This window comes from Dermacentor silvarum, chromosome 2 (assembly GCF_013339745.2).
Source record: "Dermacentor silvarum isolate Dsil-2018 chromosome 2, BIME_Dsil_1.4, whole genome shotgun sequence".
Lineage (NCBI taxonomy): Eukaryota > Metazoa > Arthropoda > Arachnida > Ixodida > Ixodidae > Dermacentor > Dermacentor silvarum.
The window spans coordinates 230,995,153-231,015,333 of NC_051155.1; the positions used below are offsets into that span (position 1 = coordinate 230,995,153).

A 20,181-nucleotide genomic window follows, 5' to 3' on the forward strand; every position below is an offset into this window, starting at 1 on the left:
GCCGAGAAGCGTCAGAAGCAGTCCGGTATCTTGGAATGGCGTTGCGTTCCACTCTTGAAGGCGAAGCTTAAGCGTCCTCCAAATTTTTTAAAGACTAGTTGGGGGAACCTATCTCTGGCATTGATCTCTAATTACATCTGCTATCTGAAATGCTCCCCGTGTACATGAACGATCCACCAGTCTAGCGGGAAAGCGTGATATCGCCACTGCAGTGGATGAGCCAGCTGGGTATGTTCCGAGGAGGACAGTCGCTAAACGAGTTCCGAATATTTTGCATTTTCACTGAAATTTTTATATTAGGCATAAAAGTCGTTCCGCACAACAGAACTGTGACTACTTTTCCAACAAACATTTTTTTTTTCACACACACAACATCTTAACTGAGACAAGTTGCAAAAAGCTCATTAGCGAGTCGCAAAACGTTGCAAACTTTAAAACCGCGTGGTATAGAGAACACTTTTCTATACTTTAACCCATTTACTCCACATCTATACCACTTCTCGCACGGAATTAAGGCTATTTGAATTTAGTTAATATAAGCACGGAGAGGGAAAAACAGCGAATGCTCTTTTTTAAAAGATAGGTCGGAAATATGGGGTTTTTAAACCAATTGTCATGGTAGTTTAAGAAAAACAAATGCAACTCTAAGTACTTTACGTGTTTGTATGGAACGCGGCTCACAATACGGCTTCTTTGGACAGGACTGCAATATTCAGGAGCATAGCCTTTGGTGCTCCTGAATAGCTAGCCTTTGGTTCAGCCACCGAGGTACCTCCATTCAATGCGCCAGCGATTTTGTGAACATTGTAGCTGGTAAACTTAAAAACGGTTTCTTACTGATCATGAAGAAGAATGAATAAGCCTTCAGAGAACAGAAGAAGAATGGAAAGGTGTCGGGCTGGTGCAAGAAATTCAGATAATTAACCCACATGCGGAAGAACGTTAACTCTGACCGAGGAAGTTCCTTGCACGTAGCTCGGTGCGCAAACAAAGAATGGAAGAAGCTGTGAACCTGCAGTTGCAAAACTTCCTTGCCCAACTGATTATTACTGGCTGTGGATAACGCAAACTCTTTCAAAGATCCTAAACCTGAAGCTATGGTTATTGCACTTTCATATGGCTTCCTCACACTCTCCCTTTCAACCTACGTTGCGAATGATAAATTAGTCAACCTCTGTGAGCCCCGTGATAGCTTCTAAATAACCACGTATTACGATAATGCTCGGACTGCATGTACATTATTGCAATCAAGTCTAAATACCGTGGAGTTCGTTGCTTTATAAACACAATCAGGATTAGTATGCCGTTGACCGTGATAATTACCTACGCCGTTGAACAGTGAAGCGGATCAAATTTCTTAGTCTATATCGAATACATTTATTATTAATAGAGTATAGCAACACATTTTTGCATTGAGGGCATCAATAGATGGTCCTCAAGTAATGCTACAGAAGTGGAAAATTTTTCATTTAAAAAAAAGATAGACTCCAACCTTAATTTTTATGCCCTCTTTTTTTCTAATTTGGCATCCAGTTTCAAGCAAAAGCGCGAAATTGGTGCACCCATTATTTTCTAAATTGTGTAGCTCTTAACCATCAACAGAGAAAAAAAATTTAAGTTGAACTTTTAATTCAAAGCGCCTTAAAAAAAGTCCAAATAAGCCTATAACTTTCTCGCGTACTTATTTATTTATTTATTTACTTACATACCTACACCGCCCAATATTGGGCATTAGAGTAGGGGGAAGGAATATTATACATATGTTCAAATACATATGGTTGATGGTGCAGAATAATGCATCTAATACATCATTACAACACAATAATATAACAAAAAAGTACGGCGATTAAGGCAGTATTACACTTAAGGTTAATAATAAAAGCCGTGGAGGGTAATCTCCTATTCTATCTGAAGCAAAACAAATTTTTGTACCAAACATACAAATGTTGCGACAACAAATTTTCAAGAACAGATGGCGTTGCTGTGACAATCTCATGCGGCGGTTTATTCGGTCGTGTACAGTTTTGGGAAATACTGAATGCTTATATAGATTGATACGGCATTTATACTCATGTGCTTTTAGCGGATGATATGTTTTGGGTGATATATAACTTGGGTTCTTCGTGTACATGTCCCTGCACAAAGCAGTCTTGCCTGTGTAAATATTGAAGAAAAGTTTAAGTCATAACTATTTCCGTCGGTTCCCGCGGGAAGTGGTCATCCCACGTTAACACGTATCTGTGATGAGCTCTGAGTGAAATCATAGTTGGTGGTAACGAACCGGCCGGCGCGTTTTTGTGTTCGTTCCAGTCTGTTAACGGCTGTGTTTGTCTCTGGGTCCCAGGAAGAGCAACCGTACTCCAAGATCGGTTGAGCGTTGTTAAATAAAGTGTTTCCTTTACCTTATGGGGGGCTCTCCAGAAATTACGTTTTAGAAAATTTAACATACGACTAGCCTTAGACGCCACTGTCTCTATATGGTCATTCCAAGAAAGATTATTTTTAAAAACAACGCCTAAGTACTTGTAACTGCTTACCTCAATCAATGTTTCAGTGTGTAGAAAGTAATTTGTAACAAGCGGTACCCTCTCGTTAATGAAGCGAACGACAGTGCACTTGGTAGAATTTAATTTCATGCTCCAGCTGTCGCACCACGTGGACACTGTCAGAAGGCCCTTTTGTAAGATACCTGAATCGGCAGGGGACGTAATGGCGCGGTATATGCAACAATCATCAGCATACAGGCGTATGAGACTCGGCATACAGGCGGCGACATCGACGACACAGACGCTCTTTTTGTGGCCAATTTCGGTTTCGAGCAGCTTGCCAAGGGGAACCAATTGTTCGCGTAGCTCCCACATGAACTCCACTATTCAAAATTTGATCGTTGGGATAGCGTAGTGTCGAGGACGGGCCCCAAAGTACTCATTTGCTGTAGCCACCTATTGTTGATAATTAGAAAGTTAATTACCGTGAAATTGCTCTGTATCTAGAGACCGCCAATCCGTACACTCGAACGGTAAACATAACGTGACCAGGATTTATATTTTTCTAATTTTAAAAATTTGGTGCAGCTATAAAAAAAAAAAAAAAAAAACACCCTGTATAGTGCACATATATTCAAGTGTGCGCCCATTCACTTATTTTTGGTACGTCGGCGATAGAGTGGGCTTAAGATGTGTATATAGATAACGTGCGCGAAACTTACTATGACAGGAAGCGGCACTACTCTCTTTGTCATTGTCTAACGAGTGGTACTCACACTTGCCGACGTTCCGGGGCTGAAGCCCTTTCTTTGAAGGTCAGCGATACAATGCTGGCGGATGAGCAAATTTCTATATTCTCGAGGAAAGCCGTACATCTCGAAATGCCAGCAACACGTTCGGACAGTTGCAGCAGCGGTCCGCGAACTTGTCCACACAGATTCATTCCATTCCTTAACATGCCAGTCACTATTTTTTGCAGCCAGCTACTGCACACGTCTTCAATCCACATGATTCAGTCTAGCATGATTGAAGCACAGTGCTTTAGCGAAAACTCAGTTGCATTTCCGACAGCTGATTGCACAGAAGCAAGGTAGAAGCGGTAATGGTTTCGTATTCGTGCGCGGTCGCTGAGGAGACGTATGGCGCGCCGCCGTAAGCGCCATCTCGTTTGTCTAAAACAAACTGCTCTGTGAAAAGGGTCAATGTGGTATCGGTGCACGCGCTCGCCGCGTGCCTTGCTAGCGTCATCGGTGAACAGACGACGCCCGCTACTCTGGCGCCATCTCGTAGCCATCGTCGCCGCAGAGCCCGTCTTGCGCGGCTCTACACCTTCCACTCACGCTTTCGCCATACTACAGTACTCTCCTCCACTTTCCGCCTCATGGTTCCGCTACACCCTCCTCTTCCACTTTCCTCTTCGCTATCGCCATCTTTCATCCCCCGCTGCGCTCCGCTTTCGCTCTTTCATCCTTCGCTGTGCTCGTTACGCCGACGCTCGCCGCAGGAACAGGCGCCTAATAGCTGTGCTCTAAAAGAAATCTGTAGCATAGAATTCTTGCCTCGCACAGGAATTCGAAATTCCGTCACTTCTAAAAGTTATACTAACTCCATAATAAATTACAAACGTGTAGCATGGATCAAAATCTTTGGAGACAACAGTCAACCTGAACAAAAACTTTTTTTTTTTTTTTGCTGTCCTTCCGGAGTGAAGAAAGAGGAAAAGAAATGCATAGGTCCAATGCAATGTTGGAATGTAAAGGATACGAAGTTTGTTTGAGGCAGAAGCAGTAGCCACTGACATGAGCACAGTCTTGTTGCCTGTAGCTGTTCGATGTCTGCACCACAAGGACGAATGGGATGTATGATGTACGACGCATATCCAAGCACATTTAAGTTCGCACCCCGTCACAGTGGCACATCCTGTTGTGACGGACGCCGAGACGTACTGGAGAAACGGCTGCGTACTGGCAGCGTCCCAGCAACCAAAGCCCCCATATCACATTATAATTCTGGCGCATGCGCAGAACAAACACTCGTGAAGTCCACCAATCACAATCGCGGCGCCATCTTGCACATGTGCGCGTTGGATGCAACGCTGCCGCACGTTCGATGCAACGCCGCAGCGCGTCTGATGAAACGCCACAGGCGTCTGATGCAACACATCCGTTCTGGGAATTGCCAAAAATGGGCACAAACACAGCCGCACCTACCCAGTGACCCAAGTTGTCAACTAGGCAAGACAGCAGCCAGCAGAAAGTTGTCTATTCAGGCATATGCCCAGTAGACCAAGTTGTTTATATGGGGTGATCTTTAAGCTTACCGGAATTTTAAAAAATCGCCCGTTGCAGATAGCATAATTCTAGTACTTGAGCTAGATTATTCAGTTACTCGGATATTGCTTGTAAGAGAAATCGAAGCACATATTCAACTACTTAAAAAAATTCACTAAATAACTTCGCAATTAATTACTTTACAGCACGTATTGCAATTTAGTAATTGTAGCCGGTGTGCCTGCAAGGCATATCCACTTGGTATGAATTTCCAGAATGGCACCAGTTTGGAGATATGCGTCATCAAACTCGCCATAGGAATGCATTGTTGTTCCACTTACTTTTTTAACAAAACACGCTTGTATTCATTGAAGCCCAAAAGTAACTGGAACGTCCATGTATTTCATCTCGAAACTGGTGTCATCCTGGATATTCATTTCAAGTGGATATGTCTTGCAAACTTACTGGCTACAATTTGTTAAGTGCAATAGGTGCCATAAAGTAAATGATTAAGAATGAGTGAATTTATGTCAGTTGATTGTGTTTTGTTTTTTCACGCTAGTAATGTCCGCCTCTTTGAATATTCCAGCTCAAGGACAGGAAATATGCTATCTGCCCCACAGGAGATTTTAAAAAATTCCGGAAAACTTGAAATGATCAGCCCGTATATCCACAAATATATCCAGCACGAAAACGACAATAAACATCAATCTCGGAGAAGAGGCAAAGAAAGCACTATTTTTAAAAATTTACGTTCTGGTTCAGTTTGTTTCCAGTTTGACACCCTGATCACAGGCAATTATATTTACAGTGCAATCAGAATTTATGTGCGCATATAGCCGACACTCAACAATATTCTCCTGCCCCCATAGACCCACCTTCCCCATTTATCATCATGGAGTGCCTAGCGATGAAATCCCTTCCTGCACCCCAAACAAAAACAGTGAAGTGCGCGGTCTTCGTAAATGGTGTCATGGTAGCAGAGATGTGCCAATATTGGTTAGGCACAACAGCATGGTCTTACTATTTAAGATGCTTTGTTGCGTGTGTTTGCACCACTGTGCTTGTTTTTCATTGAAAGGAATATGAAAGGAAGATTGAGCCTCACTTTGATGCAAGTGAAAAAAGGTGTCATAAAATAATGAAAAATCATTTTAATCAGTGAAACCAGCACTGTCTGCTATGTGTCACAAGCTGCAATGTTTAACAAATTCCACCCCTTCCACTTAACTGTTATGTAAATTATATATGTTGTGTGCCACCTCAGTTATGTATGCACTGTGAAAACAAGGTGTATAATGACTACTGTTGATTGAATTTGTCATAATTAACATCGTGACAAGCAAGCAGCATTTTCACTTTAGCCCTCTGCTATAATGAGGTTTAGATGTTTAAAGTATCACCCAAACAAGAAGTGCCGACACATCCTACACAAGACACAGAACATAATTTAGAAAGTGCATGCAACTTACCTTAAGTAAGCTGCTTGAGCACTTTTGCTTAAAACTCTTGTTACTAAGAACTGGTGGAAGTTGCATAGGTGTCCATGCATCAGTCTGTCACAACTGGGACAGCCTAGTCAACAAATCTTTATTTACAGTAAATATAACCTTCTTAAACCTATGATGTACATTTTCTATATGCAACAGTCAAACTTTACAGGCTTCTTTAGCAACGAAGATATCTCATTTTCCAGGAGGTCACGAAGCGACACACCATCGTGTCTGTATACCCACTTGTTTTCTATGAAGTCGTATCTCTTTGGACCACTGAAAGAGCAATGCGTATTATTAACTTTTTCCACACATACAAGTGTAACAGGAGACGAGTTTAATAAAAACTAAAAAAAGAAAGACGCTGAATAACATATTACCTGACAGGTGATGAAAGCCATATCTGTCTGTTTGGAGTCTGCTTGTTGATTACATAGGTACCATATTTGTGCCCAAAGTGTACAGTAAGAACACCATCCTATGCAGGGGAAAAGTATGATTTAACAAACAAATATCACATACTACATATGCCATTTATGTAATTTACTAGTTTCACTTACGCTCAATGCAAGGTCAGCTTCAGGAACATCACTGAGATCTTCAATGATTTCATCAAATCGTTCAGCTAGAGATTCCAGTGTCTCTTTCGTAACAGTCTCATACTCAACTTCGGTCATGGAAGGCCTGGAAACATTGCACAGAACAGAATGTTAGGCATACGCTACACCAAACTGTGCCAGGTAACCGTGTTACATACGAGACAGCTTCATACTCATTGAGTACTGTGTGCGACGAGAATGTTCGCCACAAGTTCAGGCTGTTTTCACTTCTGTGGTGCACATGATGTTTAAGTGCAGTCAGGGTCTGAAACACAAGTGAATAGTAGTTATCGGCCTAAAACAACAAGCCAAGAGCCTTGTAAATCATCTGCAGTCACTGCCACTATTAATAAATAAGACTGAGCCGCACAGTTGCCCCGCAATTTGCTTTACAGAGCAAGTTCAATAAAGCAACGAAAGCAAAAGAGCATGCTAGTTGCATTACATAGGCTAGGCGCGTGATGGTAGTTTTGTACTATGCAGTCAACGCACTGACTGTGACCACAATGCAGAACTGGCTGCATTGCCAGTGCCCACTCATAATTTGTTAGAAAACAACACGGACACGCAATATACAGACGTACTCAAAGCGTTTTAAGTCCGCCTTTATGTTGTGTGTTCGTGTTTTTTTCCGAGTGCGATATTCTAGCATTGAAAGGAACGACGAATCAGACCACTCATGTATGTTACCCAGCCATAAGTGAACATCAATATGATAATCGTTATTGTAGCTTTCATAAGCGACTTCACAAACACGCCGCTGTTGAGGTGACAACTTGGGAGAGCACAGATAAACTAACACTTTTCTTGTCGACTGTGACAGCGCACAGTTGTGTAAGTGCAGCCGACGAACTCGTTTTCATACGACACTTTGCCAGCGATGTCCAGCGTTTCCTCACGAGAAATCGCCGTAGCGCATCCATCCTCAGCTGAAACTCGGGCACACCAACAACACCTTTGGGAACGCGTCTGCGCGTTTTAATATTACCACTTTCACGACCATGCCCGCTCTATTTCGTCATCAAGGCCATTCGCGAAGTTCCTTGCGGCATAAAGGAAGCGGCTCAGTAAATAGGTGAATGGTAGCGCCATCTAAACACATACTGAACGCGTGCGAAGAAAAAGAATTTCGTTTAATTTGACAGTAAATTCTAAATAATGAGCGTTTAAGTACCTTACTTTGCACTAGCGCTTTGTGTAAGTTTGTCGCACAATTTTCAGTCAAATTGTTAGCAACACGTCAAGCAAGCAAGGCTCAGTCCAGTCTGCTCAGTGCCAGTTTCCATGTGGGAGGAGGGTGCGTGTTGTAATGTCGGTGGGGTGGGCGCACGGGGACTTTGCTGCCTTGCCGTCCGTCGTCCTAGTCGAAATTTACGAATATCTCTCGTTCAGGGACAAATTGAAGGCTTCCTCTACGTGTCGAGCTTGGCGGGAATGCCTTTTCCACCCGAGATTTTGGACGACGCTTACGATCCGCTTTAGCCGCAAGCGAAACGTCTGGCGACAAGCTGAATTCCTGGCCAAGAAATGCGGCCGCTTTGTGCGTCATTTCACCCTCGAGTTCGACTGCACAAGCCCACAGATAGTGCAGCAGTGTATCGCGATCCTTGCTTTTCTCGGAGAAAACCGTCAACTAGCGTCGCTGTGTCTCCGTCCGACTGCCTGCGTTGTCGCCTGGCCTCTTCGTCTCTGCGATGCCTCGAAATGTTCAAGCAATGAAAACGAAACCATTGCTGTCTACGACAGGTAAGTTAACGATGCTTTACGATGCCAATATCCGCTATCACTTTGTACCGACGCTGACCGTCTCGGTGTGCTTCAAGCCTTTCTTAGCGCGTCAAGTCGCAACCAAAAATAGTCCGCTTTTATTGCTATTTACTCAGCCTGCTCGTATGTCGCTTGCAGAGCTACGCGTCCTGTCACGTGACGTTTATCGTTATACCTTGTTCTTCTTATACTTCGTAACTTGCACAAAACGAGGCGTTAGATGCTTGTCAACACTTTTAGTTAGCTGCATTAATCACGCCCACCAAAAGCTTTAATACAAAGGAGCTGGCCTGGATGACCAATTGAATTAATGCATCCGGCGTCGCACTGGGCAGGTTATCTAACCTCTGCGAGTCTGTCTGCATTATGTGGCATGCAGTAAATTGAAAATGCAGGAAATACACCACTTGAAGTACAATCTTTACCATATACGACATTGTATTTCGTTTTGTATTGTTGGCAGGGTGCCACCACCTTTTGTTATATTCATGTTATAAAGCGTGATATGTTCATTTCGGCGCAGGTTCTTTGAGGTAATCAGACAAGTCATCTGCACGTCGTGTCACTTGGAATACTTCTCTCTTGGATGCCTGGAGGATCTATTTCACCATTCGGACAGCTTCCTGACGCTGCTAAGCTTGCACCAGCGACTTTCTCTTTCGCAACTACACCTGGCCAGTGTGAAGGAAGACCCTGACCACTACCCCATCCCCGAAATACACTTCTGGCACTTACAGCAGTTCAAATGCCTGACAGCTCTAAGTATTGACTACGATTATGTCTGCGACCAGTTGCTTTTGCTCCTGAGTGAACGAAGCCTGCTGTTGAAGCTGGTGCTGCACGTTCATGGCCTTGATGACCGGCAGACGGTTTGTGAAGGTTCATGGCTTGAATTGAGCAGGCGGTGCCCCAAGCTTCGTGTCACGATCACCCTTCTGCACACCTGCGAGCCATGGAGCGCTATCAAGGGTCTTCTCAATGCTGCCATACCATTGGCCAGGTTTCAGTCCTACTTCAGTGGTGGATTTCGAAGTGATGTCTTCGATTTGCTCTCTGCACAGTATGCTGAAACGTTGGAAGCAGTGGCTGTCGTAAGTGCACTCTCAGGTAGTGAAGGAATTCCTCAACGAACCTTCGCTGTGCGAGCTGAAAGCCCTAGTGGTGATGCTAGCATGGCGCTGCCATCGACTAGGAAGCCTTAAATTGGTTGGTGAGTTGTGTCATGGTTACTCATCCTACCTTTGCTGTGTAGCAGGGCATTGTTCAATTATTCATAATCACAATCAAGTGATAAGTGAGGGCTAGCTGAAACAGGTGGTGTTCAAAAACAGCAGTCCTGAGTTCATGCGTAGAGGCTTATGTATGCTTCCTTTCTTTGAACACTTCCTTGTTTCCTTAATGATCAAAGTACTTGGCCTACTTGAATTCTAACATGCTGCACTCATTTGCTGATTTGACTTAAAACTGCAGGCAAAAATTACTTGGCATGTTCCAAGCATGCTCTATATTTTCTCTTATATGTCGTGGCATATAAAGAGAAAGTATCAGAACTTGTTATCAGAGCAAAGCAGCAGTCATTTATTAAGTGTCAGTGTTTTGAACCTTCATATTTTTTGTTCTGGGTTTATGTTCTTGTACAGTCAGAACAGTTCATTTCTACTTAAACTCCAGAGTGAAAATGTAACAGTACAGACTGCTTAGAGGTGATTTACATTTGTTCGCATAATGTAAGAATAATTATAGGAAAACTGTGAATATATTTTGTACTAAAACTCTGCGGTGGTCCGGAGCTGCATGGAAGTACTTAAAAAAGATATGCATGCTGGGGCGGTATTCTGTAAGAGTCTACCTAGTGGACTGTCCATTTCGGCTGTCGCTGATTGGCTGCTGCTTGATGTGCAGGAAGGTGCCAGCCAGTCTCCTTCCTGCACATCAAGCAGCAGCCAATCAGTGACAGCTGAAATGGACAGTCCACTGGGTAGACTCTTACAGAATACTGCCCCTGTTCTTCATGCCACATGTTCCTAAAAAATTATATTGTGGGCACACACATCAGAAGCAATACATCAGTACTATTGCACCTACTGTAGTTTTCATAACAGTGTGATCAAAAGTCACCAGAAGCTACCAAGCTAGGAAGCACTTTTTCATTTTGTCAATTATATATTGGTCTTGGCACTGAAAAGCCATTTGAAGGTCATCAACTTCGAATGCTAACGAGTGTATTATTGGGCTGCCTCTCGACAAGCCATGTTGAAGTGCTGCAACTTCGATTTGTGCATTTAAGAATAAGGTAACACGGTTGAACTAAAAGTGCAGGCTGTGCGTAGATGGTGGTGATGATGTCTGTGGCCATTCCCTTTGATGCAAGATATCAATGGTCGAAGATCTGATCAGGCCGGGCCAAAAGAATAAGTAAAACAGAAAGAAAAAAAAAAAAAAAAAAGCGCTCCTGAAATGGTGGTCAACCTGAACTGAAAGTGGTAATTTTTTCATTTTCGTCTCGACTTCCTTACCCAATTTAAGAAATCCTAATGTTTCGGTTCGGTTCATTTACTGGTCATTCAACGATACGTGTTTCTTCCTTTTTTTTGTTTGTTTGTTTGTTTGTTGGAAGCTTTGTTGCATGAGTTATTACTTGTTATGTATGCAGGGCATGAGATAGCAGACTTTGACCTCATTGCCGTAGCACGGTTGCGGGGGCCACAGCTGAAGGAGTTGGTCATTCCAGCTGATTGTGTCTCCGGGAGCAGCAGCGGAGGGCCATACTACAGTGAGCTCCGCCTTTCTGATGTGAAACACCTGGAGACTGAAGTCTCCCTGAGCCTACAGCGGACGTGGACGTTGACCAGTTTCCAGTCCCCTGTCCAAGATGAAGTGGGAGAAATTCGGAGCTACATGCGCTCTTTACAAGACCTTCAGGGTTATACAAGCCTGTAGCTGTGTTTGTGTTGCAGCCACTTGTGGCTTGAAGGCATTGCCTGACAGTCATCTGCCATTTGCTCATTCCATGCCAGCCTGTTACCGCGAGGCACCGTGTTCATCCTATCTGGTATCTGGCCAGCTTATGGCCTCTAGACGGGTGTAAAGTTGACAAGTGGCTGCATCCAGATGTGCAACCGTTGTTGAAGTACCTGTACAACTTTTATTCCGCTGGGGAGAATTACGGTTGCTTTTGTACGCAAAGCGTCCCCGTGATTGACGATAACATATTGTTGAACAGCAAAACACATAACACTCATCACCCTGTTGATGCACAGCCCATAAAAAGGGCTCTCTGTTACCCAAGACATCTCTCATTTTTGAACCAGTTGTGTTTTGTGCTGCACTGCAGTTGACATCCAGTGCATGGACCGCAGGTAGTAAAGTCTTTTTATTGGGCCACCTGTGATGCAAATGTGATATTCCTGTTGGCTTTTTACAAGCCAGCAGTGTGGTCTCAAGGTTTTTCAAGTGTGCCAAGTTAGAACAACGCCGCTGACACATGCTTACCAACTAAACACCACACACACAGGACATGCCTCTCACACCATGTGATCCAAGGGTCAGTGCAGTGCACAAATTCCAAGTCGCTGTGTTGTACCACTGACAACACAGCTACTATACTGCCCTGTCAAAAGGCTCTCAAATGCCAGAGACTTGCTATTAACACCACACCTTAAGGTTCCATCCAAGACCAAACAATACATCCAGCCAAAGCAGAATTCACTTTTGGCCTGATGTGCCCTTATCGGTGCCATCGTGGTGATCTGCTTTCTGCAGTCAGACATTTCCACACCAATGCCGTGGCCACTGTCTTCAGAGATCTATATTCTATCTGTGCCTCTGTAATATCTAATGCACAGTGCCCATGAACATTTGTTATCTTGGCAAGAGGTTTAATATATTTTGACAGCAGATTTCTTTTAGATGTGTAACTTTGAGCACATTGTTATTTGCAGTGCATTTCCGCCTATCGCAAACTTGGTGCGTGCACATGTTTTGTACTGTTGTTCTGTGTGCACTTTTTGTTTTGTGAACACGGCACAGCATGTGCCATAGTCAACATCAGTGCTATATGTGAATCTGAATATTTTTCAGCAAATGTCTTGTTTTTCAATCTCTTAAAGGTGCTCAGGACTTGGAAAGTAAGTCCTTTGAAAGTTATGTTTTGTAGCCCACAAATAAAGACATTTTAAGTATGTTATCACATGGTATCCATTGTTCTGTATTTCCTTTTGTTGGCTATTTCAAGTCAGTCTATCCATACAGCTGGTGTGCACAGTGATATAAAACTGGCGCTTATATATTTTTGCACTGCTGTTTTCCAGGTTATTTTTTTTTGCACGAGCATAGCGTAAGCAACTCCCATGGCTACCTGTGACTGACATGGGCATGTCACGACTAACCGTATGGTGCAGTTCATAAATAACATAGTATCTTGGCAAGCCAAAACAACTAAATTTTATGGCTTTTTGGGCTAGTTTGTTAGATACATCAGAGGTGGTCATAGCGCTAGAAGACAAGAACGAGAGAACAGGACGAGCGCTAGCCAATCTGTAGTGCGATCCCTGATGCGACGGAATTCTTGGTAGCGACCGTAGGCTTCCGAATTGTGCCTCGAAGGCAAATTGATGCGCTATGACCACCTCTGTTTTAACTAAATTGTGTTTGAGAGGGTCTGCATCACAGCTTTATATGCACAGAGAAATTGTTTAATGCTATATTCCATAAAGAAGGGTGAAAAGTTGGTAACTTGCATGTTCACAAAGCTCCTTTAGCTCTTCGAATGACTACCCATGGTGGATATGGCATCCTGCTCAGAACGAGGTCATGGCTTTCAGTGTCATCCGGGGAGGGGCAGTTGAAAAATGCTTGAGTAGGTGCACATCCACAGTTCCCAGCCGGCAGATCTTTGGTCGATTTAGATGATGTGGGCGGAGTGCCACTCGGACCATTGACGAAGCTTGAAAAGTATGGCAATATATAGTCTTGGCCATGAAATGGCTGTGGAGCCACTCGGCAGTGGCTCCTTCATCGGTGACACGAACGAAAACTCTGCAAGCAAGCCCCTGGACTGAGGGCCCGGACATCTTGCCCATCTTTTTTCACAGCAAAATTTTTTCTCTCTTTCTCTCTCCACTATGGCAACTCTTGTAGCCCAGGGATTCGTTGGCCAGCAGTCAAGCTTTAGCTGACCCAGACTTGGATCTTTGAGGAAATTTTTTTTTGCTCAATAACCTTCAAATTAACAGGTACTTCTATTTGTGAATATGTGAAATTATTTGCTAGAAAGCTCTGCCTGCATTTGACCTTAGTATATGTTGGTTTTGTGTGAGTAACTCTATGGATGGATAAAAAATTTATTGAAGTTGATTCTCGCTTCACGGGTGAAGTGCCACGACTGCAGCTAGGACCTGAGTAGCATTGGCTTGCAACAGGGAGTGAGCACGAGTGCCTGAGTAGCATCTAAACTGAAGCAATGCCAGGGGCGGTATTTTCGAGCGATCACTTACGGGGATACAATCACCTTCGCAAGATATCGCTTGTCTGCACCCGGCAACAACTTTCTGTGGCAGGGCAGCGAGAGCCACAGAGCCGAAGCACACATTCTTTTACTGCACATCCGCATGTAGTCGACGAATGTAAGCAACTGGAAGCGACATAGCGTAAAAGAAATTGTACCAATTATTATATTAATTTATTTGTTCAAGATTTATTTCATAACAAATAAAGAACTTGCTCAGGAAAAGGATTTCCGTTACTTGCTGTTCTTAGTTTTGGCTTTCCGGTGTCCATGTCTGGTTTTCCTGGTTATGTATGTAGGGCATGAGATGGCAGAATTTGTGTACTAGTATAGTATAGTATAGAAGCAGTATAGACTACTAGTACACTATACTGTAAACCGCCAACAATATGTCTGCACTACTTGGCGTAGCATGGAGGAAGATAAATTCCTGCATGCTCCTCCATTCCTCCATGTGGCGTAGTAACACGAGCAGAAGCTCCAAATGTGCAAGCACGTGTGCGTAGCTTTGGCTCTGCTGCCACGGAAAGTCGTCGTCTGGTATAGGCACGGACGTACCTGCGCTTACGGCCTATGCATCCTGTGCCTTTATTGGCGCTGAAGAGGCAACTTCAAGCAATGCAACGAAGCCAACTTTCTCAAGAATTAAACAAATATTTATGGGTGTTCTGCAAATATATTATTGCGAGTGTATTTTGGGCATTTATTTAATGTACTGATTCATTCAAGCACATAGAAAAAATTAGCATTTTGGAAACGTTTATTTCTTTTTTTTCAAAAATAACACGAGAGCCAAAGAGTTGAAGATATGCCAACTCAAAGGAAATAGGTTTAGCTGCAAACATTATTGTGTCACTGACAACTTCAGGCACTGCAACAATATATTTTATGGTTTCGCACCTGCTTACCTACAAAAGTGGATAAAATGCGTGCGTCTTTGGTATAACACAGCACTCATAATGCACAACTAAACAAATAAAATTAACTGGTAACCTAAAGAAACCAATTAACATGAATATTCGCTAGTTCACGAGCAGGTAGGCTTCACGCTCGGGTGGCTCTTGAAACAGTTTGGTGACCGTCATGTGCATTGCCTCAGGGTAATGCATGCAGCAGTATGACAATACCTGCTTTCCTGTTTTTGCTAATGCTATATCAACCGATAAATTGCAATTAAACCATTAATCGGAAAAAAATTCACTGACGATTGCGATACACCTTAAGGTTAATTTTGAGCGCAGCTGTTTAGGTGTTTTGAATTCGCGATATGTTGTGCAAGGAATTTGATTCTAACAATGGGGTTCTCTCGGCGGCGGCGCTGAGCCTCTGCTCGGTCAGCTTATCTAGCAGCAGCGGCAGACGAAGCATTTCGGAGCGCATTCTCTAGCAGCCGTGGCGCAGGCTAAGTAGTGCATGCGCAGTGGGTCCGAAGCCCACGCCAGCTCTTTGTTTCCATATATGGTATTCATGGAGGAAGGATGAAGGTATTGGTGGACGCGCTCGCCGCATGCCTGGTTGCCGCCGTGAAGCACGTCTCGTGCGGCGCTCCTCTTTCCTGCTCACCCTTTCACCACACTCACCTCCACTTAACTCCTCATGCTCCCACGGCATCCTCCTCCTCCTCTTTCCTCCTCGCACTCTCTTCGCTCTCGCCGTCTTTCATCCCCCGCTGCGCTCCGCGTTTTTTTTTTTTTTTTTTTTTCATCCTTCGCTGTGCTCGTTCGCTCGGTTACCCAGAGGGCCGTCGACGCTCAACGCAAGAACGGGCGCCTAATAGGTGCGCTCAAAATTTAAGTTAGAATTGCCCCGCACAGGCACTGTTAACTGATAATCACCTCCAGCGCTTGTCGAATGGGTGCCGCCGTGCAACCGTTGACCTGCCGACGGTCACGTTCAGCGATATCACTTTCAGTGAGCGCTTATTAGCTGGTTGAGCAAAACCGCATGAACGGATTTGCTGGTTGGGCACAACGTCACGCATTATCAACGAATCGGTGCCGAGTTGACCTGCCGACAATATTGGTCACGTTCAGCGATATCACTTTCAGTGAGCGCTTATTAGCTGGTTGAGCAAAACCACATGAACGGATTTGCTGGTTGAGCACAACGTCACGCATTATCAACGAAAGTGATCGCTTTTTGCGAGTGGAGGACCGATGGAGTTGCAGTACCAAGCAAGGAAAGTCCAAGCATAGAGTTCTCACTAGTGTGAAACTCTATGGGTCCAAGGGTCCGCTGCGTCCCGTGTGCGCAGCGTTGATAAGTATACCGCCACACGCAGAGCTCAACACATTGGGTGTCTGGAAACAATGATGAAACTGAAACTTTTGGAGGGCTTCCGTAGGGCTTCTTGTTTTGTTCTCTTTCACTCCCCGCGCGGCACTCGCGCTCAATTTGTGTGGACGAGTGTGGCGGCCGTCCCGAACAAAGTTTTTGTAGCCCAGTTGCCAAGCATAAACATCTTGATCGCTGATGTGCATCACCGACAGAAGTGTCAGAACTTTCGTTTTCAATTATCTGACTCGTAGGTGCGTTGAGGTAGTAGCTCGCCGGCTCGTTGGGCGCATAGGATACGATGAAGAGCTCCGGACCGGGGGTTTTGTCTCCAGCCATTAGCCTGCTTGCCGGCACCCTTATTGGATTGTGATCACTAGCCAGATTTTACTATGGCTCAATAGTGACATTTTTGTGACACATCTCCTTTTAAACGAACTCAGGGCTCACCAAAGCCTCGCCTTCTATTCGTTGGCGTGATGACGGCGGAGAAGTATCTGTCTACACGAGCTCTCGCAATCCAGCGCACTTGGGGCAAAGCCTTGAGCGGAAGGCTCGCTTTCTTCTCAAGCGGCTCGTCACATTGGGACGGCGAGGAGAAACTACCTTTGGTCGCTCTCCGCGGCGTTGATGATTCGTATCCGCCGCAGAAGAAGTCCTTTCTCATGCTTAAGTACATGCACGATCACTATATCGACCAGTACGAATGGTTCATGCGCTGCGACGATGACGTTTACGTGCACGTCGAAAGACTAGAGCGCTTCCTCCGCTCTGTTAATTCAAGTAAGTGACTCTTCCTAACGCCGGTCGATCTCAACCCTTATAGTCGCACAGAAAAACTACTGCAGTTTTTGTCATTGGCTTGCTAGCAGCGTAGTATGGGTTGCCTCTTCAACTATAAGCATAGAAAGCGTGGATATATATGTAGCAGTACAGTGCATACATTCATACACAGCACCTTAAGGTCAGTTTAGGTTTCCTGCATGAACGGTTCCTTTTTGTGACAGCATCCGTGCTGGGCAAATCGAATTACTCGTATCTCTTCTGTGTTGATTACTGGCATGCTTTAGCTGTGTTTATGCTTGATCTCCTTAGTTCAACAGACTCTGCTGAGATAGTGATGCGTCTTGCGAATCTCTGACTGCATGCAGGCAAGCCACAGTACATTGGTCAAGCTGGTCTAGGAAACAAAGAAGAATTTGGCCAGTTGAGCCTTGAACCCGATGAGAACTTTTTGCATGGGTGGACCTGGTGTGCTTTTCAGTAGGGAGACCTTCGACGTCTTGTTCCACACATCTCAACCTGCCTGAAGCATCTTTATTCAACCCACGAGATGTTGAAGTTGGCCGTTGTGTCAGACGTCACGTTGGCATCCCTTGCACTTGGTCTTACGAAGTAAGATCACCTGGTTTGTTTAGTTGGTAGCATGCACACTGTTAACAGTCATCTGCACATGTTTCTTAAACTGTTTGTGCTTGCATAGAAAGCTTGCGGTGGCTGCGTTAAGCGAGGTCTTTATATGCATGTTTTTGGTCTTACTATTGCATTAGTTTCGTAAGCATTATCTGTTGTTTTACAGATGCAAACAATTTTTTATCACAACTTTTTCGGCGAGGTGGCTCTGAAAGGTCGCGTGAGGCGACGTGAAGTGCACAGGTCACTACGCTGCACCCAATCAAGGACCCTCGTGAAATGTACAAGGTGCATGCATATTTTGGTGGATTTCGTGCACAAGAGCTGAGGCATCGGTCACTTCAGCTTCTCAGGGAAATACGATGGCTGCTCAGAGCTACGGGGGATGTGTATCACCAACTCAAGTAAGTTTCACAGTGACAGCATTCAGCTCCTAGGAGGTACGAGTAACCTTATATGTGTTACTGTGTGTTGATGTGCTTCTGTACTTAAAATGACACAGAGTGTGACCTAGTAGCATGATGTGCCAGCAGAGGAACTAAGCAGATGAACCTCAATAGTGCTTGGCCGATGTCTCCAAAACAGGGGTTTAAAAATGCATGGTTTGTTGTTAATGCGACATATTCCCATTAATTCATGTGTCGAAGTCACTTGTGCTGCAGTTTAAAAAAGAGAGAGAGATGGCAGGCAGGCAATTCGGAGTTACGGGGCATAACATTACTACTTTGAATGCATTAGGAAAGGTATCGATTTCACTAAATGCGATGCAGTTCAAATCTACAACCATGGTACGAAACTACACGTCAGCAGGCTCTGCACGTGCAGCTGTGCCATGGTGAGGATAATGAGATGTAAGAGCCAGCCGCACTGTAGCTTAATGGTATGCAATCTTGTATTCTCATGCAGTAGTGAAACAGTTTTCTTCCATTAATCAAAATATTGCACCTAACCCCTATCTATGAAGCATACTGCCAATGGTTCTTCAATTACAGAACAGTGTCATAAAGAACGTAGGTAAATTTAAAATGCAGAGTAACAGACCATAGTTTGTTGGCACTAATTCTTTGTGACATCTGCCGATAAAGGACGTCTCACTATATTCCCAATGAGTCATGGCAAACAGTCTGTTAGTACATGAGTGACATGCAATACAGACTTCTGGTCACCATGTCAGGAGTCTACGAAAGTGAAGCCAAAGTGAGGTTTAAGTGAAGTTGTAAATGGTTTGTGTAGCGATGTTAAGCTCAGTTGAGAACTTGGTTGCAGCTGATAACAAAATCAATTGGCACAAACCAGAGACAGTACGGCAGTACCAATATTTCAGCAGTGTTCATTGTTAACATTGTCATGAGTGCATTATACCGAACTCCATTAACTATTCTAGTCTTCTCACGCACTTGTTGCACATAATACAACTTTTGTTTTTTAAAATTTCATTAGATATATTTTTAATTTTACACAGTACCATCTAAACAATTAGTTTGCTCTTAAAGTTTAATTATAGGGGCTCACATTTTGGTACTTATTATGTTATGTGAGTGAATATCTCTGCTGAAGCAGTACATGGACCTTACAAAAACAATGCCATTTCCTCAGCAAAAAATTTTTTACCTTGTTATCTTGAGAATGTTCCTTCCTTATAAATTTTAATTTAATAGGCTGCATCGCCATGGTGTAAGGGGCATTGTGAATGGATCTTCGGCCCTTTCTGAGCCTTGCTTTCCCTTACCAAGTACTTTCCTGGAGAAATTCAAGATCTCCTAACATGGGACTTCTTTGCAAAAAGCCTCTACTCTGATCAAGTAAGACCTTGGTGATGTATACACAAGTACGGTAAGCGGGAATACAAGCAGACCAAATACGTGGATGGTTGAGGGAAAACAACAATTAAACAAATTTACTACCAGAACTGGCATACATATACTGTAGCATCTTTTACAGGCACTGTAGATGCATTAATGTTATGTAGGCTGCTGTGCTCATATTACGCAGGCTCATAGGCATGCTGCTGTGCTCAGTTTGGATTTTAGCCTTGTTTATGTACTTACAATTGACAGAGAAAGCCATTCTGATTAAATTGGCTGGTGCATTGCAGTATTCAGGTACACAAACTTTTATTATTATTATTGCTGTTGTTGTTGCATCTGCTGCTGCCATTAGCCACAATGTGATATGAATGTTGCTGAAAAAAAGCATGTCTATTACATTCTGCCTACTAGAGCATTTCACTGATTCAGTGAAAAACCAAGCAAAATCATAATACCAGTTCATTATATCAGCAATTGTTAATATAATGTAGAAACAGCGCGAAAAGTATACATTGATGAAAAAGAGGAAAAAAAAAGTAAGCGCTCAGATTACCTTTCTTTTAAG

General features: G+C 43.8%; 3 protein-coding genes across 4 annotated transcripts; 2 read left to right on the forward strand and 1 right to left on the reverse strand.

Moving 5' to 3' along the window:
* Positions 1 to 6,327: 6,327 nt before the first annotated feature.
* LOC119442856 (frataxin homolog, mitochondrial-like) lies at positions 6,328 to 7,867 on the reverse strand. Of its 2 annotated transcripts, none has more exons than XM_037707903.2 (5): positions 7,649 to 7,867; positions 7,022 to 7,113; positions 6,810 to 6,933; positions 6,630 to 6,727; positions 6,328 to 6,525 (listed from the first exon to the last, which is right to left on the reverse strand). In XM_037707903.2, the coding sequence occupies exons 1-5, from the start codon at positions 7,769 to 7,771 to the stop codon at positions 6,393 to 6,395; spliced, it is 570 nt and encodes a 189-aa protein (XP_037563831.1). In that variant the 5' UTR covers positions 7,772 to 7,867; the 3' UTR covers positions 6,328 to 6,392. The 2 variants fall into 2 exon arrangements, with proteins under 2 accessions (XP_037563831.1, XP_037563830.1); XM_037707902.2 differs by having other exon boundaries at positions 7,007 to 7,113; positions 7,649 to 7,861.
* Positions 7,868 to 7,966: 99 nt separating this feature from the next.
* LOC119442855 (F-box only protein 33-like) lies at positions 7,967 to 12,811 on the forward strand. Its single transcript, XM_037707901.2, is given in 4 exon segments — positions 7,967 to 8,594; positions 9,139 to 9,772; positions 9,774 to 9,825; positions 11,269 to 12,811. Coding segments are annotated over 4 exon segments (1,410 nt in total). The 5' UTR covers positions 7,967 to 8,157; the 3' UTR covers positions 11,556 to 12,811.
* A 3,997-nt stretch (positions 12,812 to 16,808) lies between these two features.
* On the forward strand, positions 16,809 to 18,163 carry LOC119440744 (chondroitin sulfate synthase 1; the record flags this gene model as incomplete). The annotated part of the gene is given in 6 exon segments (XM_037705626.2): positions 16,809 to 17,178; positions 17,547 to 17,626; positions 17,628 to 17,664; positions 17,667 to 17,723; positions 17,726 to 17,790; positions 17,975 to 18,163. Coding segments are annotated over 6 exon segments (771 nt in total), but the record flags the coding sequence as incomplete, so codon positions are not given.
* Positions 18,164 to 20,181: the final 2,018 nt, after the last annotated feature.